This window comes from Lagopus muta, chromosome 7 (assembly GCF_023343835.1).
Source record: "Lagopus muta isolate bLagMut1 chromosome 7, bLagMut1 primary, whole genome shotgun sequence".
NCBI lineage: Eukaryota > Metazoa > Chordata > Aves > Galliformes > Phasianidae > Lagopus > Lagopus muta.
In genome coordinates, this window is record NC_064439.1 from 45,708,475 (window position 1) to 45,728,708 (window position 20,234).

The 20,234-nt window shown below is 40.0% G+C and overlaps 1 protein-coding gene across 8 annotated transcripts in view; it reads left to right on the forward strand.

Moving 5' to 3' along the window:
- The window catches only part of ELMO1 (engulfment and cell motility 1), a 290,099-nt gene that overhangs the window by 255,479 nt on the left and 14,386 nt on the right, over positions 1-20,234 (forward strand). For all 8 annotated transcript variants that reach the window (XM_048950301.1, XM_048950300.1, XM_048950299.1 and 5 more), the window contains 3 exons: positions 7,375-7,538; positions 12,756-12,868; positions 20,108-20,215. In XM_048950301.1, coding sequence (XP_048806258.1) covers positions 7,375-7,538; positions 12,756-12,868; positions 20,108-20,215 — 385 coding nt within the window. The remainder of the gene's footprint in view (positions 1-7,374; positions 7,539-12,755; positions 12,869-20,107; positions 20,216-20,234) is intronic.

Below are 20,234 nucleotides of genomic sequence, written 5' to 3' on the forward strand. Positions count from 1 at the left end.
TTTTCTTGTAGTGTATGCTATTTAATGTAATCATGTGTTTTAAGGGAAAACACACCCAAATGTGTGTTCCTAATCATGGGTAATTCTCATGCTATTTTTCTTTAGAGATCACAAGTGTGTTATCAGGCATATTAATTGTTAGAGTGGTGTATGACTGAGGATACAAATATCTCCTCATTTTTTCCCTCTCCCCTCTTAACATTTTGTTTGAGATCAGTAAGTACATTTTATCTGTGAAAAGCCCTGGATTAAATGCCACCCACCATAGATTTTGTGCATGCTTTATTTTGCCAAAGGAGGTTGTCAGACATTAGGGGAAGTAATGTAATATTGGTTGACCTAAAACTTTAATTAACTGACAAGGAAGTTTACAAAAACTGTCATGTTGACTTTGCACATCATTTTTCTGGGGCAGAAAAGCTTTGTCACAAACCACTCATTTCTTGTTTTGCTAACCTCAAGGCATAAAGGAAATAAATATGTTCCTTATTTCTGGGGCAAACAGTATTGTGGAAATATGAAATAGAAGGAAGAGATTTTCTACCAGTCATTCCTGCTTGAGCTTAATACAACCCAAATAAGCTGTATTAGACGTGCACATTTAGATTAACATTGTGGGCTCAGCTTTGAACCGAATCCTTAGACACGAGGGCAGCACGTGATTTTAACCCTGCAAGAAGCTAGTAGACTACTTGCACATTGTCTTTTAAAAAATATTTTATGGACAGTGTTTACATGTTTTTCATGATGACTGCAAGTCCGTAATTTTGTGTAGGCTTTTGTCAATCAAATTCAAACAGCTTTTTGCTCACAGCCAGTACCTCTGCCACTCTTTCTGTCTTTAATGGAGCAAATCAGTAGTAACTTTGAAAAATAACTGGAGGTCTCCCTGGTACGTGGTGCTTCTCCATCAAGACCATCATAGATAGGTAAAAATGATCCATGCAGATAACAGAGTTCTGGGAAGTGCAAATCAGTCTGTGGCCATAGGCTCTTCCTGCAGAGGTGGATTAGCCTGGGGATGTAATACAACAGAGTACGAAAATCAGTGATTCATTTTCACTGAACACAACGTTACAAAATGCTCACATCCAATATCAGAATTAGCCTGGATTTTTTTTTTCCCCCCAAGAGAAATGAACATTTTTACATCAACTTCTTCAGATCCAGCCACTCCTCTGACCACTTTCTTGCTTTTTGCCAGCCCCCATCTCTCACTGTTTCAGGATTTCATTGGTCCTGTGCTCATGGCCCTAGGGCTCTTCTTCCCTTTCTACAAGCCTGGAGTGCATGGAGAAATGTGATTAATCCCTTGCCTACTCTCCTGTAGTCTTTGATTAATGGCAGTCTCATCCCACCAGTTCCTAGGGACCATGTGATATCGGACTGGTTTCCCACACCTGTGATCCATTAGTCAAGGGACAGAAAAAAACTGAAAGAATCAAAGCTGCTCTGAAATGTGCAACATTTCTTGTTTTTACTTCATCTTCAGCTTTTCTTCCTTCACCACTCAGTCTACTGGGTTGGACCTAAGGGTCCAGTACAAGATTCTGTTCACTCTTCCTGAGCAGTGGGCAGGCAATTTGTTTGGCTTGTGAGGCTATAACCAAGATTTCACACTGAAGAATTCTATTACTGCAGCATTAAGATTCCAAATACCTCCTATAGACCTTTTATAAGCACCTTGTGTGGAACTGCTGTTACATCTCCTACCTTTCAGCTCCATTGCCATGTCTGCTAGGTGCTCATTTATTCATATTGGGTATACCTGTAAAATGATGGTCGTTGCTGAACTAGATAATAATAGTGATACCACATGGGAACAGTCTGCTCAGCTTGATCAAAACCATTGCATTGTTTCAAGTCTCTTTTCTGCAGACAGAAAAATATCTTGGTTCTTAGTAAAAAAAGAAATAAGTACAAACATAAAAATGCATATGGATATGTCTATATATATATATATATATATATATATATATATATATATATATATACACATACTTTTAAATAAAGAAAGCTAGAACCTCATCAACTAAAAGTTGTTTTTTTCCACAACAGCTTTTAAATTCTGCAGAAAATTAAGAGTTAAAATATATCTGAGCTTTCACCTGCTAAATCTTCTGACAGCTCCTTCCTCATCCCAGTGCCTGAAAATAAATCAACTTAATTATTCCTGTCATTATATACATTCAGCTGGCTTAGAGTTGTCTCTTTATTGTTGGCTGCAGCTACTGTCCTTGTCTTCTGGAACAGTTAAGAAGATTGAAAACTGGTGTGCTTTTTTTTTGTTTGGTTAGTTGTTGCTGTTGGGGTTGGGTTTTTTTTTTTTTTGAGGTATGAGAGGTTTCTTAGTTTAGTTTTGTGGGGGTTTTTTAGTAATTCTAGAGAATACAGACTGACATAATAGAAGAAAAAAATCAGAAATTTTGGTATCTCTTGTCAATGTTCAGACTGTACCAACACTGTGTTTAAATTTACTTCTGTAGAACAGCGTGCCTGAATTAATACCCTAAAATAATGTGGAAGATTTGTCCAGGCTAAGATCAGGGGACTACTGTAGTGAAATCATAGATTGCAATATGTGGAGATGGGAAAACAAAGAACAGCATTAAATTTTCTCTCAAGGACTTCTAAGTCTCACAGGATGACTCTTCTGAGTACTCTGAAAATATAACCATTGATCTACTTAAGACAATTCATCCATTGAAATAACCTAAAAAATTGTCTTGAATTACCTGGTGCAACCTTTAAACATGTAACGTTTTCATTAAAGTGGTTGACAGGTTGCTTAGACTGAAGTCATTTTCTTTCCCTTTAGAATTTTTTTTTTTTATGGCCTCCTTTGTCATTGAGCGCCATTAAGAATGATTTGGTTGTTTCATTCTGCAGCCTTATTTTTTTTGCCTCCTCTGTGAGATTTACTGAGGGAAATCTCCTTTGTGCCTGAAATTATCAAGCTGGATCTTAGTAAATATATGATGTTTTGTTTATTTTATTTTGTTTCTCAGATTCTTCAAGTCTGGTTGTAGAGGGGGATCTCTGGATGTAGCTCAGTCCTTTGGGTCATCTTTTATCACATGCTGCAAAGAGACAGGAATCATCCCTTGTAGAACTTGTTAATACTGAGCCAAATTAGGAAAGCACTCAACCAAGCACATCATAGTTACGTGGATCCATGGTTTATACCTGACTTCTGTAGAACTCTTGGCATCTGTTCTAGCTGTGAGCTGTGAGAGGGATGTTCCATGTGAAAAGGTATCTTATTAAAGAGAAACAGCTATGTGGAAGTTATGGGAAGGGTTTATGTCTTGTCCGTTGCTCTGTGGATGAGTTGTGGTGAATCTCCAGCCTTATGGGATGTCTTGGGGGTAATTTCTGAGAAGGTTGAGGCTAAAAGTTTGTACAAAGAGGGGTTTTGTTGAGCAAAAGGCTCAGATTTTACATTTCCAGAAGCTTGCAGATAATGGTTGGATGTCACAGGTGACAGCCACTCTCCTCCAGTCATGCCAAATACAAAGTTTGCATCAGAATGGCAACAAAGAATATACAGAGGGGTCCATTTTGTGTTGCTCGGAGTTGGAGACAAGCTGCTGAAGTTAATGGTCAGTGGGATGTTGCTATACAGATGGATCTTGGCTTCAGATAAATTCCTCTTCCTGACATTGATGCCTTCTCACTCTTTTTATTTTGTCCTCTTAAAGCCTAAATATTCAGATCTCTGCTCAATCCTGGAAGGCACAGGCTTTATTTGCATAGATAAAAGTTCTTGTGACAAGAAACAGGAGTGAGGAGGAAGCGTGGGAGAGGCAAAATAATCAGGATATGATATTTGATTAGGTCAAATAAGCAAAATATAGAGATATACAAAACCAGCTTAACAAAAAGATGCGTAATTTAAGTTTATGAGTATGAACCATAGAATTGTAAGGCAGATCAGTTAAATAAAAGGCTGGGAATTTACCTGTCCTTGTCATAATGCAGAACTTGGGATCCTCTTACCATACCAAAGGTCATCAGATACAAAACACGCCCTCTAAAGCACTCCTCTCTCAGTAGGAGAAGCAAAGTGTAATGCAATTAAAACAACTATCTGCAGTGTTTATGTACAGTTATATTGAGTAGAGCATACATTTAATTTCGTTGTAAGGTCAGATACACAAGGAGGATTACTGCTGTCTTTTAGACAGCAGTAATCAACGGCTGGCAGCTCAGCTTTAGAAATTTTGAACAGATTAGAAGATCTTGGCAGTGGTTCTCAAATGCTCAGGAGACTCACTGCTACCGACAGCTTTGACATTGTGGACATCAAATTAAATATTATTTGCTATAAACATTACAAGGCAATTGATCACCCCTTACATACTGGGCCCAGGGTGCATGCTTCCTGCCTTCTGTGTTGGGAACAAGGGCAGCCCATAAACCAAGGAGCTATTTGATGATATTCCATCAACTTTTTAGATTAGAGCAAAGAAAAGGAATTATTTGCATGTTAACCACCACACTGAGTACCAGGGAAGGGAAGCAAGGGCTTATGTAGGATTTTGCAACCACACATGAATGAGAGCACCCGTGGTTGTGATTGAAGGACTATGTTTGCTTGCAACTCTAGTTCAGTGGTTTAGCAGCCAGTATGGCTGCTAATAATAATAACTGTAATTAATGGTAAACTTTATAAGATATATTAACTGGCAGCAATTAGTAGTCATTGCAAAGAAGGCAGATAAAAGAGGAGAAGATAACTTTAGACATCCAACTCATTGCTGGGCTTGTCAGCTTCTTTTCCATTTTTCCTTTAGCAAAGCTTCATCCATTGCCTTTCCTAAGCCATTTCAGGTATTAAAACAAGACCAAGAGAAATCAATAAGAGCACGCCACACATCTCGTTGGACAGTACTGTCATTCAGGTGTTAGGATTGTGGTTTCCAAAGTGTGACAGGATGTTTGTCATGCTTGGGTTGGTGTGATGTGGTGAGACTAAATGTAACCATTATATAAGCAAGAGGAGTTCACCCTTCAGCTGGGAAAGTAGCTGATTCTCAGCTAATAAAGTGCTGTGAAATATTTGGCTGAATGTGGCCATGTGGCCACCGTCTGAGAACAGATGGTTCTCTATGTAAAAGACACACTGTATAGCTATAGAGAACTCAAGGTTTCTTTCTATCTTCAAACTAAGTTTCAGAAGACTTGCTCGGGCACACAGCAGTCTGTTCGATTTTTAGGAGTGAATTGACTGGAGCTCTTCTTTATCTGGGCCAGATTTCCAAGATTTACCAAGAGTAAGATCTTGCAAGGGTGCATGGAAATGTGGCAGTGGCATTTGTTGTCCAGCTGGGCAAACAGCTTTGTAAGAAAGATGTTGCTCTTAGAGGACATATCTAGGATGGATGTGGTCCCTGTAGGAGACTGTCTTCCATTTATTAACTGCTTACTTTCAGCTGTTAGACACAGTTTATGGATTACATCTAGGAAGGAAGTTACATCTCAGGAAGTAAAAATAGAAAACATAGTGCAGGCAATGAGAGAAGATTGAGGCAGCACATGTGAAGCAATGAAATATTCATATGTAAAGGTAAATTTTCAGAATGAATAGGGAACCTCTGAGGGGCTGAGCTTCTGTTTTAAGATACAAGGTGAAGATGGAAGAAGAAAATGAAACAGTGCAGGAAAAAGCTTTTGGCCTCTGTGTAGCAGTTAATTTTGGTCACATCTGCCTTGATTCCATCGGGGTGGTTACTGCTTCCTACTGCTTTCTAGCTGTTGGATTTGGGTGGGATGGGCCTTTCTAAAAGTGGCATTCTTCTTTCAGCCAGCTTCAGCGCAGCATCAGATGTTTCAAGATGTGCGATTTGCACCAGCACTGGGGAAAGGAAATGAGTCCAGAATTTGGAAAGAAACACAGTAATCTGTCATGTGAAACCACTTGAAATAAAGCCAAGCAATTCCCCTTAGTTAACTGTGTCTCAGCAGTTTTCTCTGATAAAATAATTAATATTCAGATTGGTGGCTGTTGCCCACCCATCCTTCATTCTTGTTGTTGGTTTGCATTGTTTATGACATTGCTTCAAAAGCAATCCTTTAATATCTGGGGCAAGTTGGTGTCTTCATTCTGACTAATGTTTTCTGTTAGCAAGTTCCCCTTCCTTCACTGTATATGATCATAAAGTGCCTGCAGTGTGGAGCTTTTGCAGGATCACCAAAGGGTTGAGATGAGAAGGGACCACTGGATTCACCTGGTTTAATCTCTGCTCAAGTGAAGACCCCCAGAGCAGGGTGCCCAGGACCATGTCTCTCTTATGAGACAATTTCCAGTTTCTTTATTGCTTCTTGGTCATCTTTATCATCTTGTTGGACTCCTTCCATCTTTTTCTTATACTGATGAGCCCAGAAATGGACATACCAGTCTCTGTCCATTTGAGAAACCATAGAGATTCATTCATGTTGAACATGTTGAGTATTGAAACAAAATAGCTGCAAGGCAGAAGGGAGCGAGGGGACAGGATGAAGTTAACAAATAATAATGTTCACAAGAACAGCCATATGGCCAGACTGTCCCTTCTCTCACTATGACAGCACTGAGGGAAGCAACAGGACACAGTCAGTGGCTTAACACATGGTCAGAAGAGCAGCTTTGAGGCTCAGCAGGGTAGTCACAAGGCCTGAAAATCTCTCTGCAGTGTGTCCAATGGGCAGCTAGACCCTGCAGCTTGTACACGTCACCTGTGTCGAGCTGGCAGAAGTCAGGATGTGCATCTGCACTCTTGGCTCCATAGGACGTCACAGCTTTGTCATGCTGCTAAGAAGTGTGTTGTGTACGTGTATGTGTACCTGTCCCCATCATGACATGAGCATTAGCCCAGAAAAGCCACGTTCTTGCTGACAAGAGCAAGACCTGCAGAAAGAGCAGGATTTACAATCCTGTAACCAGAGGCTGTAGCTCTGCTGTTCAGGGAGAAAGCCAAATGGTGATTGACCCTCTCCCCACTGGCCCCCTGAAACAATAGTTTTCTCATTACAGAGCAAAAGAGCTTTTTCTGTAAGCTGCATTGTCCTGCCAGATGTTGAATCCTTGTCTGGTTATGCTATTGAGCAATTGACTTGAGAACCTGACAGCACTAACCAGCTTCTGCACCTACCTACTGGCTCCAGGGACCTCCTCCAAGACTTAACATTGATCTCAATTCCTCTACTTCCTCCTTTCCCCAAGCAGCACAGGAAAATTGGGAATGGGGTTTGCAGACTACTGGGGAATCTCTGCTTTGATGTCCAAGAACCCAATGCAAACTAGAAACCTTGCTGTGATACTGAACAGGATTTGAAACAAAAACACAGAAGATGTTAATGTGTGTTTTCTTTTCCTTTTCTTGTCAACCACAGGTTATGCAGGTAGTGAAAGAACAGATAATGAGAGCACTCACTACCAAGCCTAGCTCACTGGATCAGTTCAAGAGTAAGCTTCAGAATCTCAGTTACACAGAAATACTGAAAATACGCCAGTCTGAAAGAATGAACCAGGAAGATTTCCAGTCTCGTCCAATTCTGTAAGTACTGTCTTCTCTCCTAACCCATGTTTGCATCAGAGGATTAACAAATGCGATTGACATTTATGAGCTCTTCAGGGGGAACCTGAGGAAGTAGGCTGTCCAGGGAGCTGTGCTCAGAAAGTACAGCATCTGCTTGAAGTGTGTTTGATTTCTCCTGCTGGGAATCTCAACTTTTTCATTGAATTCAGTTAAATCAGATTCACCAAATTCCTACAGGGTCTCACATGGCTCATTTGTGTGAAACAGTGCTGTGACATTTCCTGTCTTTGTACACTTGTGCATATAAACCTGTTTTTGTTGTCAGTTTTGGCTTTTTTGGAGTTTTTTTTTTTAAACTTTGTCTTCTGTCCAAGGGACAAAAATTGCAATTGCTACTTCTCTGGGCCAGACAAGATGTTCAGAATAAGAGGAGTCAATACATAGTGGCTCCAGAAAAGAGTGGGATTGTGTATTACTATCTTTCTTCAGGGCATTATCTTTGGTGTTAATGAAAAGCTATTATTTATTTGTAAATGATAACACTGTGGTAGCATGACAATGGGATTCTCATTTCCATGTTGTTTACTGCAAAGAATCAAATGCTAATCACCATCACAGCTCCTGCCTGCTGCTCAGAATGCCCTTTGTTCTGTTAGGTGAGAAATGTAGGCCATGCTTGGCTCTGGACCAGGGCTGAGCTAATGGCACAGGACAATCTCAGACTCCATGGTGCAAACATCAAGGGATGGCAGGAACCTTTTGAGATCAGAGGAGAAATAGTGAGGATTCCAGAAATGTCAGTAGAAATGTCATGAAATCTTGACTATGTTTGAAGCATATTGGCTTGTAATTTTCCAGATCTCCATCACAAAGCAAAGCTATAGGGAAGGATTTGAACAGGACGTTTCAGAATTCTGATGTCAAATGCTCGTTTTGATTTGTTTCTGAAGGGTATAGATACATCTAAGTATGAGCTCTGGGGATGTCTTTATCCAAGGGCAGCAGGGCAACAGAGGAAGCATAAGCTAAGTAGAACTGCCCTTTAATCATACTATTGTGGATCAAAGGGGAAATGCTTCTTTCATGTTTTCAGTGTTTTAGAAGATAGGACCTAATGCCCAATTAGAACTGATGTCACTCAATGCATCAATTAAACAGTTACAAATGGTTCCAGTCACTTTTGCATCATTACACTGCTCAAAATCCCCTGCCAAAATCCTCTGATCCTGTGCAGTGGATCAGAGCTGTTCAGTACTGCTAAGCTTGTCACCAAAGCTGCTCATTTTGCTTGCTTCTGCTGTGAGTCAACTGTTCAGCTATGGTACAGGTCAACTATCTGTATTCTCTTGCAGCCTTGCATTGCCTCATGAAACTGGCCAGTTGCCCTCTGCAAGCTCTTTATGTCCAGCATGGCTCTAGCTAGTTGCTGCCCTGGTTTGGAATTTCCTTCCCCCTGGTGACACGAAGGAAACAGTTAACACAGGTAGTTAAAGGAAACTAAAATGCTACCAGACTCATTTCAGATTCAGGACGAAGGCTAAGCCTAAAGGCTGTAAAGGCTGAGTGAATTGATAAGGTATTTCAGCAACCACAACTGCATTTGCAGAGATTTGACTCCATGAATTTGCATTTCGATTGCATCCACGATCGCTCATTCTTGACAGTGAAAAGAAATGGTTCTTTCATTTTCCCCTTTGATTTGATTCTATATACTGAACTCTCTCAAATTGCATAGATGGCACAGTTGATAGAAGTACAGAATCATGGTCCCATTGTAGGGAGAGACTGTGAGTGAAGAGAGCAATCGTGGCTCTACTGTATATTTTAAAGCTTTACAGATATGCTAAAAGAGATTGTGCACAGCTGAATGTAAAGTCAGTGGGCCTTGTTTAATTCTGTGTGAGCATATGGCAGTCGGATGATGGTTTTTCCTGCCTTTAACATGACAGAAATCTTTCTTTTGCTGTTCTTTGTATAAGTACTGGTGGTTTGAGTTTTTTAAGCTGCCAGATCAAAGAAGTTTCAGTTAAGTTGGACTTGAGTGTAAGTTGGAAAGCGTTGCCTTAGATCCATGTAACTACAGCAACCTTGTTTTGTAAGTAATTGTTTCATCTGAAGAGTACTGTTGTATTGTGCACCAGAGTTTCTTCAGATGAGGGAAAATATGAAATTCTTTAGAACAGAATGCATGCAAGAGCTTGGGTTCATTACTGATCATCCAAACAGCCATTCCACAAGGCTGTAAAATGTTACTGGTTCATTTTGAATGGCTATGACAGGGGATGTGTTCTGAGTCCTGAGATCTTCTTGATGCATTAAATGAGCAGAGATGGGGTAATACTGGATAAAATTGTGATGTCCATGTTGGAGGCTTGATGGTTAAGGGAGAGTTCATGTCAGTTACAGAGACATTGCTGGGCATTATCTGAGTGAAAATCAGCATGTACTGGGAAATAGAGGGAAGAAGGCAAGTGGATGCTTTTTGGCTTTTTATCTTGACAGATTTCTCTGCAGTGTTGAGGATTCGGTAATACCTACTCTGAATGCATGAAGTGATTAGGAGAGCACATAGCTACCCACCAGAAAGATAAAAGGACAAAACCCATGAAAGCAGTCCTGGGATTAGTCTTCCATTACGTTTTAATGATTTAAATGACTACAGTATGCCCCGTCCTGGAAGGAGAACAGCTGATAAGAAACAGTCTTAGTTATAAGCAGAAAAGGCAAAAGATAGGGGCAGGTAGAACTGGTGCTGAATTAAAGCTGGAATCATCTGTATAATTTAAAAAAAAAAAAAAAAAAAAAAAAAAAAAAAAGTTCAGTAATGTTCAGATTTGCAGATAATCCACGTCTGCTATTTTAAAAATATGTAAAATCCAAGTCTGTTATTTTAAAAATATGTAACTGATGTCAGCAGCCTGTAGTGCTGAGCCCAGTGAGATCAGAAAATTAGCGCTCGTATATTACTCCGTAGTTCCATCAGCCCTTCTGTCATGTCAGCCCACTGACTTTTGTCATTCTTACATCACAGGAACACAGTAGGAAGCTAACAGCAATTTTTAAAGCTACTGTCTCCTTCAGCTTTCCTAGTTTGTTCTTGCTCTTCACAAGGCACAGACTGTTCAGCTGATGTCATCTAAAGGAGCATAAATAATTTTTCCAAAAATATATTTGCATTTACGATCTTCCTTCAACTCTTTGTTCCTCTGTGTGCTGAAGCACGGGGACTGTAAAACTAAGGAAGGTACTACCTCTGAGCTTCACAGTCCTGAAGGCAAATTATGCACATGTGTAGAGGGGCTCTGGCACATCAGCAAGGAGGCAGAAGGCTCCCCTGCCTCCCTTTTTCATCCAGAAAATCTTAGACACTGAGGTACTATAGAGGGGATTGCTTCTTCGTTTTTGAATTGCTTAAAAATCTTCCTCCACTTTGTAAAGGGAAGATGGGACTTCAGAAGACATGAGAGGAAATACTGAGAGTAACTAGTGAGGTACTAATGTGCTAGATGACCCATTAGTTTTTGGATTTTTTTTCCATACTGTCTTAGAAACCTAATGTTAGGCTGTCTTTAGCATGCCTTTAATGATAGTAATCTGTTTTCTAAATGAGACTACTGAAACATCACAGAGATGTTTGTATCAATTTTGAATGCTTGCAGTCAGTCCAGCTGTATGCAGTCTGTACCTTGGACTGCCAGTCGTTGCCCTGCGGTTTGGCACTACTTTTCTCTGCCCCTGTTCCCAGCTCTTACCTGAGGAATGGGGAAGCTCATCAGCTCAGAAAGGGAAGGCATCTGTTCAGTCACAGAATTCTTCTAATCACAGAATGTAACCATTCAGCACATTCCTACCTCAGTTCCCAATAAGAAAACAACATCTGAAAATTATCCTGAAGGACTAATGGTATGTTCCTGAGAGGTGGCCTGTTTCTATAGTTACAATACTTACTTGATTTTTGGCCAGCTAGATTTTCACAGCATGTAAATATGCATCAGGTACTCCAACCATTTTGTTAGTACCTGGGAGAATTAGGACGTTTCTGTTTCAAAGCCTTCATCTCTCTAAAAGAATTTCCAGTGGTTTCAGTGGGGTGTTGGCACATCAAAGTTGCCAGAGCCACATGAACGTGGAAATCAGCAGACGCTGAAGTCCCTAAGTGTTTAACAAGTGGACAGTTTTATTTTATCCATGGAATAGCACGGTTTTGTTTTCTTTTGATGATGATTACTGGAACATACTGCCACACAGAATGAGTTTTGGTGTTACCTAATGCATACAGCAATGTGGAATTATGGTTCTGACATGCTTCATATTTTATAAGCCATCTACACGTTTAGTTATTTTTTAAACCTTACTAGGCTTACTGTCAACTTAATGTTTCAACCTGTCTTTTATATATTCCTAATGAATCTTAGTGAGGATATAACTGATTACTTCAGACGTCTCTGAGTCCATGTGATGATATATGAAATCAAATTTTAAATATTACATGCATACATTTTGCACTTTGTTCTTGACACGTTGATTGCTTTTATCAAAGTAGAATGTAGAAAATGGGTTTTCTTAGGGGTATGTAATAATGCTTCTAAATGCACTGCTGTTTTTTGCACTGCTGGGCAGAGGTAAAGTTTGATCCTTGAGCAGTCCCCATCATGGGTTACTTTTCCACCAAGTTCTGTCAATAATGAATTAGTTGAATGGCATAAGCTCAATACCAGGAATACAGAGCTGGTCTTTGCTTTGCCTGATTAGCATTGTTCACTGTTGTTTGTTTGTTTGGTTTGTTTATTCAAAGTGTGTTTTAGCCTTCTTGTGTTGTCCTAAATAATAATGCTAGTGAAGTACACTAGCAGAGCATCATACAAGAAGAGGTGAGAGACCCTCAAATAAGCTTCACAGTGTTCCTGTGATGAAAGAGCATTATTTGCTGCAGAGAAAGCTTGTCAGTGCATTATAGCAAGTGTTATTTTTAGCTGTGTAAGCTAAGAAACAAGTAAGTTCCCTGAGTCATACACTGATGCTATAGCAGGGAGATGTCTAGAACAGAGATAGCCTGACTCCCGTGCCCTTTTATAAGAAAACAGTCTTATTCTGAAGCAGGTTAAATTCTGACCTGGGCATGCTTCTGAGTTGTCTCCTTTTTGGACATGAACATCTTGTGAGGCTCCTCGTTTCAGAGAGAAGAGGGTGGGTTTTGATTGAATCTCATAAGTGCTTTCTTCCTTCCTTCCCAAGGGAACTGAAAGAGAAGATTCAGCCTGAGATCTTAGAACTGATCAAGCAGCAACGTCTCAATCGACTTGTGGAGGGCACCTGCTTTAGGAAGCTGAACAGTCGACGTCGGCAAGGTACAGCTCAGACTGCCTGGTCTGGCTTTTTATTGTCACTTTTGTCTAAAAGTTGAGATGAGTACTGCTCCTACTGGCAAGATCCGTGGTTTTATTGCTGTCCTGACTGACTGCTTTTACCAGGGGGCATCTGAAAGCATCTCCTAGTTACAATTGTAGGATTTACTGTTTCACTGGAACTGGTTTGGGCTTCATCTGGAATTCAAGTCCAGCATTTGATGAAAATCTCAAACAGCAGTCTTGCATCCTGAACTAAGTATTTTCATTTCTGCCTCGTGCCCAGACTTCTTGTTCTCTCTGAACCAAATCTCAGCCTATATTACTAATCAAACAGCAGATGTCCAAAATGTGTATACGAACTCATTTTGCACCCTTCCCTCTTGTACTGCCTGTCCTTAGTTTTTGTTGTGTATTGCCATATACATTAAATATATTATAGTGTTTAAATATGCTTTCAAAAACCACTTAGATCAGTAATTTGTGTACACTTAGATGAATAATGATTGACATGAGAAGATTATTTTCCCAATCCTATGAGTCATTGCTCAGTACTAGATTTACTGCTCATTTTAATACAGTCAAATCTTTATGGTTCTTTTTCCCCTCAGAGAGGAATACTTCTTTCCCAAAACAAAATAATGTGAACATAATGTAAATTCAACAGATTAATGAGAGGTTGTATCAAAAAAATTCCCTTTAGAACCTCTACTCTGTGGGGATAAGGATTGCTGTTTTCTTCCCCACTGCAAATGCGATGCAAAATAGAAAGTTACTTACTGTGGAAGATCAATATTTGCAACATTCAAATTAATTCTGGAAAACTGCTTTCCTCACAGAAGAAATAATCCCTGCAGTGCCTTGGTCCTAAGAAATAAGCAGGCAAATTTCCTTAATGTGCAGTGGTTATTTTGGAAATTTCTAAGCCTTTATCAAAGGGAGAAGTGTCAGAAAATTATGATGCAGCTTTATACCTTCTCTGTCAAGACTGCAAGCCTATATGAAGCTCTTTGCACAGAGTTTAGTGAAAAAGCGTGAATATTCCACTGCAGCTTCTGTATAAATTTCATAGGTAGGCATATTTCCCCATAGAAGCATCTTCATGAGGTAAAAGTACCTAAAGTAATGCATAGTATTGCTAATACTATTGCTAATACTGATATCAGCTATCAGTAGCGAGGGGCTTTTTATTTTATTCCTTTCATACCCTTAATCCAAATGACTGAAATTCTAGGGAAGGAGCACAATCTTTGTAAATGTACTCGTTTTAGCACATCTCCAAGTTGAAAATAGACTATTTTATTTTAAATTGTTGTCAGTCCACGATTCATAGGATCAAAAACATTGGAGTATATAAATTGGTTCAACTTATTGGAGTGGACTTGAAGTTAAAGGGAAATAAAATGAAAAAGAAGAAAATCAACTTGATCTTCTGGTCCACAGTTAAGAAGGCTGCTACGCATTATGCCTGGGAGTGAACTGTGTGGGACATCAGATTAATTTATTTGATGTCATCTTTATTTCAGGGCTGAAAGGGTTCATGACTTTTTGAAACAAAGAAAATGTGTAGTCATGCCATGAAGAACTTGTGTATTTTCGCAGAAATATACAGTTGAGTTTTTTTTTGTCAGATACACATGCCCATTAGAAGGACATGATTCCACGTGCCTTAGAGTTGTGCATGCTTTGTGCTCGACTTCCTGTATGCTATATTCTCTGAAGCAAAAGTGTAAGGTATTACCTGGGAGGAAGAAGACACAATAGCCATTACTGTACAGTCTAATGAACAAGCAAAGAATGTTAAAGATAAACATGTTTGGCTTAGAACCCATTTAATTGTGAACAGTCCATTTTTACATATGTATGGTGCTTGGCATTGTCTGAAAGAGCAAATAATGACAGGTGGTCAAATAAGTCAAACAAGCTATTCTGAAATTGACTTTTGTCCCTCCGTGTCTCTTGTACCTCAAGCAGAGCAAGCTGTCAGACCAGCCCTCGTGGTGTCAGGAGCTAAAACATGACCAAAACTGAACGGAAGGCCAAAGGTTTAGCAAGTGATGCTAAACATCAGGGTAGTCCAATTTTTGTACAATGTTCCTGAGTATTATGATAAAAAATGACACAAGCCACAAATTCCTGAGTGTGTCTTCTCTTAGCTTTACCTTGGCTCCTCATCTCGTGTACCCAGCCAGCCCTTCAGTGTCTGTGCCCTGTGCTTGTTCAGAGGTCAGCAGGAGCCCCAGCACCTGCACTTTGCTCCAGCTCTTGCCACAGAGTATGGCTGTACAGCATCCAGCTAGACAAAACACAAATGGAAAACACTGGAAGGCATCATGGTTTGCCTATTATGTAGCAAACTCCTTGTGTTCATGCTAAGATCAGGTAGTTGTTTTACTTCAGCATGTGTACCACTTCTTTTACCTTTCCTCTGATTCTTTTTTACACAGTAGTGCTGTGTAGACTACTTATGTCTACAGATTATACAAGAGGAACCTGAACATGTCCTGCACAGGAGAAGCTGAAAGCATTAAATTGCCTATTTAAAAAATAATTAACTGGCACTATTCCATGATAAAGACTGCAGAGCAAACTGCCATTTAGGCTGTTGTTTGAACATGCGGTAGGACACACATGGTTAGTCACATTAAGTTGAGACAATTGACTTACAAAAAAGAAACGAGCAGGGAACTTACAGCCTCTTATGGCCTTTTGAGAAGAGATGAAAAGACTTTCATACATACTTGGCACTGGAAAAGCACAGTCCAACAGGTCATTCTTCGTGGGGAGTGAGGCTGAAGGTTAGGCAGTGTGGTGTATGTAGTCTGTGCCTTTTGCATTTCAGAGCAGGATTATCATTCAGCAGGGTTTCTCTGTAGTTGAAATTCAGAAATACCACTGTTGTCCCAGCAGGATCCTTGCCACTTTCAAAGAGTACACAGCCTTTGCCTTGCAACGTTTCACAGACAAACTGCAGCACTAACTCCTGTTTTTATTAGGCATTCTTAATCAGTAGGAAATGAAATAGTGAAATCTAGTCTTCCCTTCTGGTCATTTTTCAGTAGCATTTGTGAAGCTCTGCAAATTCCCACTTTGTTCTTTGACTGTGGACATCAGCTGACAGACAGCCCTCTTTAGCCTTCTCCTTCCTGTGGTAATTCCTAAAAGAAAAAATGAAGACTAAAGCAAAAGCCTACAAAGCTCTTTATAACCCCAAAAGTTATTTTTTTCCAGTAGAGCTAAGCAGCAGATAAAGGCATTTTATTGATGATAATAGACACTTTCGTGGCTGTCATCCAGCATATTTGTAGTGAATGTCACTGGATGCACTCTTGGAAATAAATTCCCCTTTTAGCTTTATAAAGATTATAGAGAAATTGCATGTTATTGCAGTGGTTTTGCAGTTGAAGACAAGGTTTCTTTGACAGATTTTATTTGGAAGGGAAAACAAGCCCGGTGATACACACCATTATACTGAAAACACAAGGCAGCATATTTTTTAAGTAACCTGCAAAGAGAAAATGTAAAGCAAAAAAATCAAGCAAAGACAAGGTTTCCATGTCATTAAGATAAGTTACTCCCAATTCTGAACGTGAACATTTTGTCTTTTTTTCTGCAAAAGGATCGTGCTTCTACTTTGGTCCATGCTCTGGAAGCCCATAAAAAATAATATCCTCTGAGCATGTGATTTGCTGAGAGCAAATGGTGAACCAAGCCTGCCTCCAGCATCGCCCCAAGCTAATTAGCAGCCAGTCATTTTCAAGGCTTGCTGGTTTTTGTCTAACCAGTTAAGACCAGTTAGAGTGACAGCTGTCGATATGGTGAATATCTGAAAGAAACACAGCACAGCAAAAGAGGGAGGCTGAGTCCACACAGGTATTTAAAATCTACATGCAAATATGTGTTCTTTCCCTGACGTTAAAACATGTTCCTTTCACTAAATCTATGAACAGCCTTCATCTGGGGAAAAAAAAAAGCTTGTTTTTTTAGTAATCTGGACCGTATTCTGGGAGAAAATGTATACTCTCAGACATTTTCCCATTAATATCTGAGCTATTTCCTCCAGTCTCCAACACAGAGCACTTCTGCACTAATCGCAGCAATTCTTCACGTGGGGTAGCATTGTGAAGGGCATGTGAATCACTGGCTATTCATGCATTTGGAAACACTGTATGAATGGTCAAGCACTCTGTAGCCCATCAGCACAATGTTCTGTGCTCTACTATTTGGTCACAGTTTTGAATATTATTCTTCCAGCCAAATCTGTGGTTGGTTTTGCTATTAGGGTTTTTTTCTTTAAGGTTGTCTGTAATCTTCAGCAATGTGCCATGATGTATTTAACCCACTGACAGCTCTAGCAATTGTTTGAAAATCAAAAAAAAAAATAATCAAGAACTAATTAAAAAGAAAAGCAGAAAGAATAATTGCTTCCCAAAAAGAATCCCTAGCATTTAAATTTGATGGTGTCAAAGGTCAGCTACTAGTCAGAAAACTTGGTGACAAGTTTAAATAATAGTGCCTGAACGCTGTGATGGAATCACAGGCTTTCCTTCAGGTGTAATAACACCTGGCACAAAGAAAGGCTTGTATCCCACAGAAGTGACTTAGGCTTCAGGACAACTCTATGAGAATGCACCTATGTAAATCTGGCTCTGCTCTGAACAAAATGCCCTTCACTCTTTCCTGAGCTGGCAGCTGCCCGGGCTCCAGATACACCCAAGCACAGATCTGCCCACTGAAGGGCAGGGTCTGCCCTGTCTTCAAAGCCTCTCATGGCACTTCAACTCCACAGACTCGTGTTTAAGGGCTCTCTGGGTTTTGATAGGTAGTTTTCTGTTGTTTTATAAGCATTGCTTCCTGATGATAGTAAAGAGAACAGGGTTGTCTTTTTTCTTTTGCTTATTTTTTCAATTTCATCTGTTTAGAGCTGAACGTAAATGCTCACCACTTCCCACACTGTGTTGTGTAATTAAGGCTACTTCACCCTCCTTGTCAGTGGGAGCAATTTCATAGAGTATTTATTTTGACTGCAGCGCTGCTTTATATGCACTGCATCCAGTGAAACTGTGTTCAGTACCTGCACTACGGTAGAACAACATTTATCCCATTCAAAGCTGTTCCCCTTGTGCACTTATCTACACAGGATATTGTCTGGTAAACTAGAGGTAAAAAGAAGCCCAGATAGCCAAGGCTGAGTGGCTGCAGAGGCTTCTTGGTGCAGATCTCTGCTGCCGATGTGCCCATCACCCGGCTCAGCCTGGCTGCAGCTGAGGGAGCCTTGTTAGTTCCATGTATAGGTTTCATTTAAGGGTTTTCCCCTTGACGACCTATCTGTGGTACAATGGCAGTTATTAGGGAACCCACAGGAGAATCGCAGTGGACATGCTTCCAGCTGCAGTCTACGGTTATTAGTTCTTTAATTAACCTTGGGTTACGGGGAGTTGCTGGAAAAGGCTCCATCTGCCTCCAGAGATTAGATGGGTAGGGTTCCTTCAGATAAAACCACCCCTTCCTAAAAACGAAGTAGAGAAATTTTCACTGAGTGTATTTCCCCTTTTTTTATTGGAGCAAGGGACTGCAGTGGGAACGAGGTTACCTGAATGCTCTCACTCATAGGAGGTTAAGGAAAGAACCTTTTCAAACCCTCAGTAAAAACTGCAACCCTGTTTGTGCTAAGCTGAAAGGAGTTCCTGGCATATATATTTATTTTTCAGCTGCAACATCTTGGCTGAGTTACTGACAAAGGAGTGAGACTGTGTTGGTTTTTATTAGGACAAAAATGGTAGTTGTGATCTTGGTGTCTGTAAAGTGTATTCTTTTGAATTCTTTTGAGACTGAAGTGAAAGGTGGGCAGAAGAACCATCTCTCTACACAGCAGGGTCTTTTCTTTGGGTAGACAAGGGGCAAGTTGCTCTACCATCAGGTCCAACAGGATGTATTTTTTAAAGCTTCAGGTTGTGAAGGGTTTCTGGTAGAGTTCCTTGTGAAAGGTCTGAATCTATAAAAGTTTCACATGCATCCTTCAGAGATGCACAAACTGCTCCAATGAATTGGCTTTGTGTGTGTTCTTCAGGAGAGAGTCTACTGAGGGCTCCTCCTCTCATTCCATAAGCTTTGTAAGTGGATTTTCCTCCTGACTCTGTAGTGTAATATTATATGTTCTGCTTACAGTCCTAGGATGCTTATATTTCAGCATCTCTTTCTTTGTATCACAATATCTCTTCATCAAGGGCTCTCCTACCCCTGAACTTTTTGGTATTCTTTATGCTTATGAAGCAAATAATCAAAATCAGGAAATTATTTGAAATGAGTGGTTTATTTTCCCCAAACATTTTTACCCACCGTGACAAATAAATTTAAAGAAACACGTGGAAGCCCTCTTTTGCCATTCAAAACTGAATTGCCTTTCTCTGCCTCACATTGCACTGCATTTAAAATCACTGGCCAAGAGACTTTAGGGGTCCTTTCAAAAACTTTGGGTCCATTTAGCCATCGCTCTGCTAAAGGAGCCAAGGAGTCCTTTCTTTGCTAACACCCACATGAGTACATGCAGGCTGGCTCTAGTGACTGCCCAGCTCCTCCAGCCTTTTATCCCAGCTGGATGTAGATCTAATAAATAATTTTAAGAGAAGTTCTATCCTGAGAAGCCAGAGACATAAAATATATATGTCCTAGCAAAGAGGATTGTGATATGTGTACTTCTGTGGGCACACCAACCGCTAAGTCATCTACAAGACAAGGGAGTTAATGTTTGTTTTTTGAATCTTTCCATGCTTGTTGTTCCCAGTCTCTCTATAAATCCCGTCTTCTAGTGTGTGAAAAAACTGCGAGTCAAAATCTTCATGTTATGGGATATTTCAAATATATCAGGCTTAGGGTGTCCAAGTTTGGCTTAATTTTCACAAAACATGCAAAACATGAAGCTTTTGTGTGTACATTAAAGTTAGCCACTCAATGCAGTGTTACTTAGTCTTTTGTCCATGAGCGTATGCAATATTGTGTAAAACCAAGTGAGTTGGTTCTTGCTAATGTTTATCTTAGGAACCAGTGGCTAAATCAAGACAGAAATGGTAAATGCCAATTTTGTTCAGCCAAGTGAAATGACTGAGCAAAGTCCCTGCCCTGCTTTTCTACACCCCCAAACGTTTCTTCTAAGAACAAAAGGACAGTCCTTCCCTTAGTGCCTCACTGATGATGCAGGTGAAAACATGTCACTGACCTTGTTTAATGCATTTATTTTGACAGACAAATTTTGGTATTGCCGACTTTCACCTAATCACAAGGTCTTGCACTACGGAGACTTGGAAGAAAGTCCCCAGGGAGAAGTACCCCATGATTCCTTGCAGGATAAATGTAAGTTATGCACAAGGAT